The sequence below is a fragment of the Coenobita brevimanus genome, chromosome 89 (assembly GCF_032717465.1).
Source record: "Coenobita brevimanus isolate Jiangsu-jjx chromosome 89, ASM3271746v2, whole genome shotgun sequence".
NCBI lineage: Eukaryota > Metazoa > Arthropoda > Malacostraca > Decapoda > Coenobitidae > Coenobita > Coenobita brevimanus.
This window is the reverse complement of record NC_137042.1, coordinates 15,742,960-15,755,398: the sequence shown is the minus strand read 5'-3', so window position 1 is coordinate 15,755,398 and position 12,439 is coordinate 15,742,960. Positions and strand designations below refer to the sequence as shown.

At 42.1% G+C, this 12,439-nt stretch overlaps 1 protein-coding gene across 3 annotated transcripts in view; it reads right to left on the bottom strand.

The window, feature by feature from the left end:
* The window catches only part of LOC145411467 (lipoma-preferred partner homolog), a 164,626-nt gene that overhangs the window by 119,882 nt on the left and 32,305 nt on the right, over positions 1-12,439 (bottom strand). For all 3 annotated transcript variants that reach the window (XM_080281514.1, XM_080281513.1, XM_080281515.1), the window contains exon 2: positions 10,574-10,829. In XM_080281514.1, coding sequence (XP_080137640.1) covers positions 10,574-10,775 — 202 coding nt within the window. In that variant the 5' untranslated portion in view covers positions 10,776-10,829. The remainder of the gene's footprint in view (positions 1-10,573; positions 10,830-12,439) is intronic.

Sequence of the window (12,439 nt, the reverse complement as noted above, 5' to 3'; positions counted from 1 at the left end):
GGAGTGGAAAAATTTGTACCAAGAGTAAGAGGGAAAGAAAACAGGAAAACGGAGTGGTTTAATAGAAGGTGTATGATAGCAAAAAAAGAGAGAGATAAGGCGTGGAACAATTGGAGAAAGAGAGGTAACAACAGAACAAAGGAAGAATATAAAAGAACAAGAAACGAATACACAAGAATACGTAGAGAAGAAGAAAGGAATTTTGAAAAAGGTATAATTGACAAATGCAAGGATGAACCCAAACTGTTTTATAAATTTGTTAATGGCAAACAAACAAAAGGAAGGAATCACCAAGCTGAAAGTAGAAGGAGAGGTCTTTAAGGATGCGGCAATGCAAGCAGAAATAATGAACAAACGTTTCCAGTCAGTTTTCACTAAAGAAAAGGAGCTTGTGGAAGGGGAGGGAGTGATTAGAAATGTTCCGGTGATGAAAGATATAAAAGTGGAGGTACAGGAAGTGTGTAAATTACTGGAAACTCAAGATGTAAGGAAAGCCCCAGGACCTGATGGAATTTCTAATTGGGTACTGAAGGAATGCAGAGAACAACTGGCGGATAAAATTCAAAGTTTAATCGTGTGCTCACTGGAAGAGGGGAAAGTGCCAAAAGAATGGAAGAGGGCAAATGTGGTACCAATTTACAAGGGAGGAAACAGGGAAGAACCCCTGAATTATAGACCAGTGTCTCTAACCAGCATGGTCGCAAAATTGTGTGAGAGAATCCTGAAAGACAGATGGATAAAATATCTGGAAGAGATGAATATTTTGGCTGAATGTCAGTTTGGATTCAGAGGTGGAAGGTCATGTGTTTCAAACTTGTTGAGCTTTTACTCAAGAGCGATTGATGTGGTACAGGAGAGAGATGGTTGGGTGGATTGTGTGTACTTAGACTTAGAGAAGGCCTTTGACAAGGTACCTCATAAGAGACTAATGTGGAAACTAGAATATATAGGAGGACTAAAGGGGAAACTTCTGGAATGGATGAGAGACTTTTTGAGAGACAGACAAATGAGGACAGTAATAAAGGAAAAGATGTCTAGATGGAGGGAAGTAACAAGTGGAGTCCCTCAAGGCTCAGTGTTGGCGCCAGTAATGTTCCTGATTTACGTAAATGATATGGTAGATGGAGTGAACAGTTATGCAAGTCTGTTTGCTGATGATGTAAAGATCTTGAGGAAGATAGAGGTTGAGGAGGATTGTAAAATACTGCAGGAGGATTTGGATAGGATACACAATTGGAGCCGGACGTGGGAAATGAAATTTAATGTAAAGAAATGTAAAATATTGGAAATGGGTAAAAGTACCAGGAGACCATCACTGAATTATTTTTGGGGTAATGAATTAATCACAAAAAGGAGAGAAGAGAAAGATTTGGGAGTGCTGGTCCAAGATAGTTTGTCACCAGAAAAGCACATTAACAAGATAGTTGGAGAGACTTATAAACTCTTGACTAACATAAGAGTAGCATTTCATTATATGGATGAGGAAATGATGAAAAAATTGATAGTGGCCATGATCCGCCCCAGGTTAGAATATGCAGCGGTAGTGTGGTCCCCACACAAAAAGAAAGATATAAACAAGATTGAGAGAATACAAAGAACAGCAACCAAGATGGTCCCCAGTCTGACAGACCTGTCATAAGGAGAGAGGCTGGAAAAACTGGATTTGCCTTCGTTAGAGGAAAGGAGAAAGAGGGGAGACATGATTGCGGTGTTCAGGACCATGGTGGGAGTAGATAAAATTGACAAAAAAGATCTGTTTGTATGGGATAAGAGAGCAACAAGAGGACATGGAATGAAATTAAAAAAGTCAAGCTGCTTGAAGGATATCAAGAAATATAGCTTTCCTTACAGAAGTATAGACTTATGGAATAGCCTGGACAAAGAGATCGTCCAGTCTAAAAACTTAAATGGGTTTAAAGTTAAATTCGACTTATTGAGAAACAGCGACGGAAACCCATGAGCATAGTACATTCCGTGTATATCACAATTAGGTATATTAGGTAAATACTTAAAATATTTGGAACGACTTAGACAAAGAGGTGGTGCATGAGAAAAACATTCATGTGTGTAAAGGTAGACTTGATAAATGTGGATATGGAGACAGGACAACACGAGCATTGCTCAATTCCTGTATACTACAAATAGGTAAATACAAATAGGTAAATACACACACACACACACACACACACACAAATGTCTGTAAAGATGTAGTTATGCAATGTGTGTGTGTGTGTGTGTGTGTGTGTGTGTGTGTGTGTGTGTGTGTGTGTGTGTGTGTGTGTAATTCCATCTTGTGCAGTGCTTGTGATAAGTGGGTGCATAAGAGATGTAATGGTAGCCTAGAAGAGGAAGTCTACGAGGTCATGCTAATTTCATCTGCATGATGTGTCGGGGAGAGCATGTGAGACTGTCAGGTTTGAAAGGATTGGTCTTGCTTGTGAGTCTCTTGAGTGTTTTTTTTTTAGTTTCGTTTTTAAAGGCTCCATCAAGCTTGCATGCATCCGCCTTGGTCACCTAACAGCAGCTCTCCATGGTACTCGATTTCTGGCACCTTCCCGATTCTCTCTCTCTCTCTTTTTTTTTTTTTTTTCCCAAGAAAGAAGGAACCAAAGGCCAGGAGCCCACAAACTGTTCCAAGAAAAAACAAAAACAATACAAAAGACAGCCAAATTCAAGATCCGTTCATTTCATTTTGAGATGCCTGGACACACTGTGTTTAAAAGACTGGAGATCATAGGAAGTAGGAAATACAGACAGACGGAGACAGTTTCAGATTTGACCTGTTGCATAAATGAAATAGGTCACGCTCAATGGTTTCATCCCAGGTCTTTTTTGGTTTACCTCTTGAAACCCTACCCCTAACATTAACACTTCTCACTTTCTGAAGTTAGCAGGGGAGTGAAAGATAAAAATGGTAGATTACTAGTGGAGAAGGGAGAAAAAGTGAGCAGATGGAGAGAACACTTTAAGGAATTGTTGAACATATAGGATGGAAGTAATGCGAGTATAAGTGGCTGGGGAATGGCTGGGAGAAGGAGGGAGGTGAGAAGACAGGAAGAAATCAGTAGGATAGAAGTTGTGGAAGCAATGAAGAAAGTTATATTGGGGAAAGCCCCAGGAATTGATGGAGTCTGTGGTGAAATGCTGAAGCATGGGGGAGAGATAGTAGTAGAATGGATGTGGAAGATGTGCAGATTGGCCTGGGAGGAAGGTAGAGTCCCGGAGGATTGGAAGTCAGGTATAATTATTCCCTTGTACAAAGGAAAAGGGGAAAAAGAAGTGTGTGGTAATCATAGGGGCATTTGTCTTTAGTATAATAGGAAAAGTGTACGGTAGGATACTTACTGACAGAGTTAGAGAAAGAACAGAGAAATTAGTTGGAGAAGAACAGGGAGGCTTTAGGAAGGGAAGAGGTTGTGTAGATCAGATATTCATTCTTAGATCTTTAGTGGAAAAGTTTCTAGAGAAGGGAAAGAAGTTGTATGCAGCTTTCATGGATTTGGAGAAAGCATATGACAGGGTGGATAGACAAGGATTGTGGAAAGTGTTAAGAATATATGGAGTAGATGGGAAGTTGTTGAATGCTGTGAAGAGTATGTACGATGGTGCGAAGGCTGCAGTGCGTGTGGATGGTGAACTAAGTGAATTTTTCTCTTTGAAAGTTGGTTTGAAACAGGGATGTGTCATGTCTCCATGGTTGTTCAATCTTTACATGGATGGGGTAATAAAAGAGGTACAAGGTAGGGTAGTGGATGTTGGAGTGGCCCTGGTGGGAGAGGATAGTGTTTGGAAACTCCCTGTACTGTTGTTTGCAGATGATACTGTGTTGTTGAGTGAAGACGAAGGGGAGCTGCAAGGCTTGGTGGATGAGTTTGGGAGAGTGAGTAAGAAACGGAATCTAAAGGTGAATGTAGGGAAGAGTAAAGTGATGGTCTTTGAGAGAGGTGAAGTCAGTGAATGTACAGCGAGGTTGGATGGTGAGGAATTGGAAATTGTGAGTACGTTTAAGTACTTGGGTAGTGTGATGAGTAAGGATGGAGGTTTGGAGGGTGAAGTGCGTGAAAGGGTACAGCAGGGAAGAAAGGTTGCTGGTTCTTTGAAAGCGGTGATAAGAAACAGGGAAGTGAGCATGGAAGTGAAAAAGTTACTACATGACAGTATTGTGATACCAACTCTAACGTACGGAAGTGAAGCTTGGACATCGTTGGAAGGACACAAGTCAAGAGTGAGAGCAGTGGAAATGAGTTATTTAAGAGGAGCCCGTGGAGTCACATGGAGAGACAGGCTGACGAATGAGGATATAAAGGAGCGTTGTGGTGTGGATGTGGATGTGATAGGAAGCGTTATGAGGAACACACTGAGGTGGTTTGGCCATGTAGAGAGGATGGAGGGTGAAAGACTGACAAAGAGAGTGTATGTGAGTGAAGTGGAGGGGGGAAAAGGGAAGGGGAGGCTGAGGATGAGATGGAGGGATGGGGTGGAGAGGTATATGAGAGAGGGGGGTGTGAGTTGGAAGCAGGGCAGTGAGATGGCGGGGGACAGGGCGACTTGGAGGCGATTTGTTTGTGGCCACCCCAAACGAGATTGAGGCGTCTGGCAATAGATAGACAGATAGACTTTCTGCACCCAATTATTGTCCCCCATCCTCTCCACATGCCCAAACCATCTCATTCTACCTCTCCTCATCACAACACCAATACACTCCAGTCCCATCCTACCTCTTAACTCTTCCACTGTAAACTCAGCATAAGGCTAGAAAGAAAGTACAGTATACAGGGCAAAATCTTAGTCTCAGTGACTTTTATTTGATAACCTTAGTAGTGCTAAAAGGAAGAGTGTGGTATTTAAGGTGGCAAATCAGATGAAGAGAGAAAACTAGGATTTCAAGGGGAGCTATGTGAGAAGAATGATGAAGCAAAGGTAGTGGTGGACGGTGAAGACATTAAAGAAGACTGGAGAGAGCATTACAAATGGTTGCTGAATGAAGAGTTTGACTGGAACAAGGAAAGCTGGGAGTCAGCAGATCCAGTTTTTGGTCCTTGATATTTGATTGGTGCTGGTAATGTGCGCAGGACAACAGGCAGGATGCAGTTGGCAAAGGCAGCAGGTGTGTCTGGGTTGGCTGCTGAATTGCTAAAGGCCTCATGAGAGAGTGTACAACTGGGACTGGTTATTTACAGTGGAATCTCCTAAATCACATGACCCTAAATAAAGGATTCATAATGTGTGGCAACACCAAGCAACAGTCTGCAATATCAGTAACTCACAGAAATTACATGAAATTCGGGAAGTCATCCTCAAAAGTGACGCTTTTCTGATGCCTTGTGTAATACAGTACCTGCCACCATTACCTCAAGTCTGCGTGTCTAGCCAGGAGTAAACCAATCGTAGTTAAGCATGGCAATTACTTAACCAATCATATTCAGGCATAGCACTTACTATAAGCCAATCACAGTGCTTCCCTCCCACACTAAGCATGAAGGACACGTGTGCTTGACATCCCGGCACCAGACTTAGTGCATTGTTTCCTCTCCGTTTTTAGCGTGTGGGTCCAGTGTAGTCTATGAGAGGAGTTATTTTTTTTTCCCCATGCTTCCTCTGCCTGCCCAGTGTTACCATGGTCAATCATAACCCTCCTAACCCTACAACTTCTTCAAGGAAGAGGAAGAAGATGCCAATGTTAACTTACACCCAAAAGTTATGGAAAAAGGAGACTTGACAGCAGTAAGAAGAAAGCCAAAGTTGCTCAAAATTACAGACTCAAAGACGTAATTCTTTACCAAAAAGGTGCAGCTATTCCACCTATATTATAACAAACTCACAATCTAAAGTTAAGTGATTTTGGTACATATGCAGCACAAATAGTTACAGCAGATCTTGAATTGTGACTACAGGTAGTGAGTGGAAAAAAACAAAATACAGTGAAACCTCAATATAATGGACTTCAATAGACTGGAATTGCTTTCATCAGACTCGAGGAGCTACCGGACTAAATTCTTATATGTTGAAAAAAGTCCGATAAAGCCAGAAGCAGTCCGGACTGCCTGACCACTACAAGCTATTTTCACCACAATAAGGTAAACAAAAGACATGTTTATCAGCGTACAGTACAGCATTATTATATATATTATACCATTTGATTATTGTAATGAATAACACAGGACAACTGCAATGGTAGTCTATCTATCTATCTATTGCCAGACGCCTCAATCCCGTTTGGGGTGGCCACAAACAAATCGCCTCCAAGTCGCCCTGTCCCCCGCCATTTCACTCCCCTGCTCCCAACTCACACCCCCCTCTCTCATATACCTCTCCACCCCATCTCTCCATCTCATCCTCGGCCTCCCCCTCCCTCTTTCCCCCTCCACCTCACTCACATACACTCTCTTCGTCAGTCTTTCACCCTCCATCCTCTCCACATGGCCAAACCACCTCAGTGTGTTCCTCATAACGCTTCCTATCACATCCACATCCACACCACAACGCTCCTTTATATCCTCATTCGTCAGCCTGTCTCTCCATGTGACTCCACAGGCTCCTCTTAAATAACTCATTTCCACTGCTCTCACTCTTGACTTGTGTCCTTCCAACAACGTCCAAGCTTCACTTCCGTACGTTAGAGTTGGTATCACAATACTGTCATGTAGTAACTTTTTCACTTCCATGCTCACTTCCCTGTTTCTTATCACTGCTTTCAAAGAACCAGCAACCTTTCTTCCCTGCTGTACTCTTTTAAGCACTTCACCCTCCAAACCTCCATCCTTACTCATCACACTACCCAAGTACTTAAACGTACTCACATTTTCCAATTCCTCACCATCCAACCTCGCTGTGCATTCACTGACTTCACCTCTCTCAAAGACCATCACTTTACTCTTCCCTACATTCACCTTTAGATTCCGTTTCTTACACACACTCTCAAACTCATCCACCAAGCCTTGCAGTATAAAAACCTTTCATGTGATCTGGACTAATGTATGATATATTGGAAAAAGTCCAGGTTAGCAGGGGGAAGTCCCGATGACGTTCTTATTGGAATGGTTTGAGCCCCAATTAGTCCGTTATAATGAGGTCTTACTGTATACCTATTTAGGGGTATTTAAGGAAGCTGGCAGGTTGCCTGCAGCAGTGTTTACTGAACAACCTCTCCAACTGGCCACAGTAATTACCAACCACTGCTCCAGCTGGACATGTCAGTGTATCAAGCATTCTAAATTCTTATTTATAGCTAAGAGGTAAGTTTATAAAAATACCCAGTAGCTGTGGTAATCCAGGAATAATACCAAGTAACCTTTGAAAGACTCATTTCAATAGATAACATGGAAAGGTCATGCCCATTTGGTAAAGAATTACAGAAATCTCAACAAATCGATGACACGGAGGCAGATGAGGGTGACAACATCGCTTCCGTTGTCTCCATGCTGGGCTTTGAGGGATTCCCGAGGGAGGTTGATGAGAAGAAAGCAGCACAGAGGTGGCAGCATGAGGCAGCAGCGCACTCACCTTGTGCCGAGAGGCCATAGTCCGCCTCAAACCTCAAAACCCCTCCTGCCTCCCCTGCCCATTCAAGCAATGTCATCACTCAGTCAGGTAAGAATCTTACAATCTAAGTCTACTAATACCACGTCGGATCACTTTCCACCAAGGCGCAGGGAGGCATGACTTGTGTGTGATGTCAGTTGGTTTAACAGAAAATGTATAAAAGGGCAGACTCAAATTAAACATTTATAATATGGGAAAACGAAGAAGGGGAAGAAGTGCGGACTCGTTTAACCCTATAATATAGCAATAGGTTCCCTCACACCTTTACACCTTCCATCACACCCCCACACCTTCCCTCATACATTTCAGTCCCTTCCCTCACTTCTCCAGACTGAAAATGTGCCACGATCTGGTGAGTGGAGCAAGCACCCACCCACCACCATGGTCAGGAATGAACTGAACTGGGGTTTCGTGCCAGTCGACGTCTCTTCAAAGTTCTGCCCCCCCGTGCCAGCTTGGAGCCGTTTTAGAAGCAAGTGATCTGCCTTGGTATTAGTAGACTTAGCTTACAATATTGTTTGTTCCCATTAAAAATGCTTTACTAAATTCTTTTCCAGGCTGTTAGTGTTCGCTGGTGACCAGTCTGATGTAAGTTTGGGGGTGAGGGGGGCAACATTACGAGATGACAGACCCATAAGTAATATTCTTCATAAGATTACCGGTAGTTATTTCTAACTCGCAGAAGTCTCAAATCACGGTGTTTGCTCAGTCCCATAAAGCTGTGATTTAGGAGATTCCACTGTTTTTGATAACTTCCTAATTATATATGAGTGTGTTGTCCCGTATGACTGACTGGAAAGCGTGACCGTAAATGTGAATAAGGGGAAAAATTAAGTCTTGCAATGAGGAAATTACTGAGGTGTACAACTTTTTGATCAAATAATGATGGTCGCTGAGAGAATCCTAAAGGTATGATAAGGGACTGAGTGAGTACTAATGAGATGCAGTTTGGGTTTATGCCTGGCAAAGGAGCCACTAACACCATATTCATTGTTCAACAGCTTTAGGAAAATATACAGGAAAGAAATGCAAGCTGTACTTTGCTTCTGTTGGTTGAGACGGCTTTTGACAGAGTCCCTAGGGACATGGAGAAGCGAGCAACAAGAAAGCTTGGAATCGAGGAATGGCTGGTTAGAGCGGTTATGGCTATGTATGTGGGTGCTCACACCTAGGTGAGAGTGAATGGAGATTAGAGTGATAACTCTTCCATAAATGTTGGTGCGCATCAGGGGCCAGTCTTAATCCTCTTATTGTCATGGTACTTGATGCTCTCTTACGTGACTTCAGAGCTGGACTCCCATGGGTGATGTGGTGTAATGATGATTTTGTGTTGACTGCAAAGGGAGGCAGAGGAAAGATTTAGGGAAAAAGAGATGGAACAGGGCACAAGGGTTTGAAAGCAAATGTGGATAAAACAAAAGTGACGATATCTAGGGCTGGTGGCGGTAGTATCAAAGTAGCAGGAGTGTAACCATGTGTAGTTTGCCACAAGGATGTGGGAAGTAACTCAGTCTTGTGCAACGTATAAGTGGGTGCATAAAAGATGCAATGGTATTAGGGGTAGGCCATGAAATAATGCTGATTTTGTGTGGGCGGTGTGTTGGGGAGAGCATGCAGAGAACATCAGGCGTGAAAGGGCCAATCTTGCAGGAGAGTTTCTTCAGAGTGTGGAGTTTTGTTATTTGGGGTACATTTATGCTGAAGGTGGGGTTGGAGCAGCTCTGTGGCTTGGGTAAGGAGTGGCTGGAGGAAGTTCAGGGAGTTGTCACCTGTCCGAACACTGAGAGGGCTCTCCCTCCATGCAATGGAATCTTTGTATGTGGCTGTTTGAAGTGCACAGCTGTATGGTAGTAATACCTAGACAGTAAGGAAGAAGATATTCATAGACTCAAATGTACAGGAATGGCAATGATTAAATGGATGTGTAGTGCATCCCTGAATGCGAGGCCCGTGGGGCTATGATTGTGAATGAAGAGTTGAGAGGAAGGATGGGATGGTCTGGGCATGCTGAGAGGATGGAGAGTGGCAATTTGGTACAGAAGGTAAGAAATGTGAGTATCAGGGGTAGGGCTGTAAGAGGGGGACCAAAAAAGACCTGGGTCAAGGTCAAACAGTGTGACCTCAGGGATAAGGGACTGAATGGGCAGGCTTCCAGAGATCGACAAATAGGTGACCAAGGCAGATGCATGCAAGTATGTTGGAGCCTCCATAAACAAAATGATAAATGATAAAACCTACCAGTATATTATTGCATGGTAATTTCAACACTGCATGATGTTGCTTCATGATCTCATTATTATATAAAAAAAAAAAAACACTAAGGATTAAATGCTCCAACTGTTAAGGGTTCACAGTACAGAAATGGATGAACAGCATCACACTATTTATCTAGAGTAAAGCTGAATCCCACAGTCAAGAAGGAGAGATGGAAATCTGTGGAGTTTGGGTGTCTTTAGATTAGATGTACAGTACCGTATATGGAATGGTGGGAATCTGAAAACACCGTCTAGTTTTCTCACGGAGAAGACTACTTTCAGTGGTACATAGAGTCAGATACAAGGAAATAAGCAGACATCAATGTGTACACCTCCAAATGTTTGGAGCACTCTTGTAACAACAGTGATGATACTGTAAAACTGCCAATGTTGTCTCATCCGATTTGAGGTGTAAGGGCCAGAGGCTTGGCTACCTCAGTCCAGTATATTTAAGGGTAGGTTACCAGTATTCTTCTCTTGATGGCATCACATGATTGAGAAACTATCCACTCAACTCTCTGACTAGGGCATTCTAACCACTAGACCACTGGCAATAAAAAGAAAAAATGACAGGATAAGAAGGAAATGTAATAATGAAGAATATAGACAATGATGAACTACAGCAGCAAAAAGTGGTGAGGCTACTTAAAACAAACAAACAAACAAACAAACAACAACAACACCATGCAGTCAATCACTAACAGAACATATACTAAGTCATATTATACAAAATTACTAAGTCTAAGAAAAAATACGAAAAAACGCGATGCACATACACGAGTCATACGCACCAAAGAACTCAGGGTCATTGGTACTATCCATGGATTGGACGAGGAGTGAGGTGAGGGCGTCCACCTCTGCCTCCTTGCCCACCTTGTCAGGATTGAGGAGTGGTTGGTTGGAGGGAGCAGGGGCCAGGCCTCGTGCCTGTGGGGATGTGTACGGCCCATACAGGCTATACCCTGATTTGTTGGACATCTGGCTGGCTGGTCGGGGGGTGATTGGCTCGTAGATTGACTCGTACGTCGAACTCTTGAAGGGAAGGAAAATCAGAGAGAGATAATGTTTGGAAATCTATGTCATCATTTCAAGATTTATTCAAAGTCAGTGTTATCCTTCAGACAGTAAGAGTGAAGCGCTAAATGAGCAAGTTATGTACAGTATCCCTTCTTATTTTTGGATACAGGAGTCACACAATACTGCCCATGTATTCCCTACTTATAAGATCTACAAGGCAACTAAAAAATTTCAGTATGGGGGGATCTAGTGATAAGGTGATACAAACATACATCTCTGGCACTGCAACCAGCCATGTACCTTTTACAGCACATGAAGGGCAATTGTTTCTCTGGCTTCCTTTAATCTATGATCCATGCCCCCTGAGATTTAAGTAGTCTTGTTTTACAGCTCCCCACATGTGAGTATGAGAGTCGGGATGAGAAAGATAATGAAAATGTGTTGATCTGAAAAGGGCAGTTTAATACGCAATACTGTAGTACAATGGGTTCTCATTTATACTGTATGCCCTCCATGCAAAACTTAAATAATAAACTTATGAGAATTATGCAAATGGTTTCATCATATGTGACTAGCTACTCCAATATGACTTTTTACATTAGCTCCTACCTAACCTCCAACAAGTCACTGAGTGATATCTGAATTTTTGCTCATCCAAATTGCTATTTTTTTGCAGGATATCTCAATATTTCCTAATTCCACAGGAAACTGATCATTCCACCAGGGTATGGTTGCAAATTCCATGCCACAAATACTTCTAAACCCACTCTCAAATCACTAGAATGTAAATACAAAAATCTTCTGATGATTACTTGAAAATAGTATAAAATCTCTATAATATTCCAATAGCTACAGTATTTTGTAAAAGACTTCATAATATCACTAAATTTCTTGCCATTTTGTAAAAATCTTCACAATACAGTAAATCCCCTCCCCTCATGTCCATACCTGCATTATCTGAATTACATTATTACCTGAACAGCAACATTCATGCAAAAATGTTAAAATTTTCAATTGCATGGGCATTTTAGTTTGTCCAGGCACCATTCATCCAGTGGCAGCATGATTGGCAGCCCACCCACTTGCATCATGGCATCAAAGTGAGCAGCTGTTAGTCAAAGTCTGACTCCCACTCTGCCTGTGTTTACTGGCTCCGTAAGGCTAGCCTAACCTACTGTCTTTTATCTCTTATTTTTGTACAATTTTCAGTACTGTATAGCAAAGGCAAGCTTGATATCTGAGCATTTGATAACCAAATTTTCACTTACCCGAACTGCCATTTTTTGCACCAAAACTGCCCTATTCAAATCCATTCCTGTTAATCTGAAGTCCCCATGAACATTTTTGTTATTTTTTATTGTAAAAGCTGCAACACACAAAGAAATGCCCAGCCAACTTCTAGAACGTGTAATTGTACTGTATTTTTTGCATTAAACCCTCTAACCAAGTCAGTAAAGTATTCCTTTGAATTTGAGAATAAACCTTCACGACCACTTAATAACCTCATATGATCCATGTGTTATTGAATGTTAATCAAATTCTGTTGCAAATATTGTGCTTCTGTATGTGTATGATCATGACTGGATATGTACTTGGGGGTGACTAAAATCACACATGATAACCCT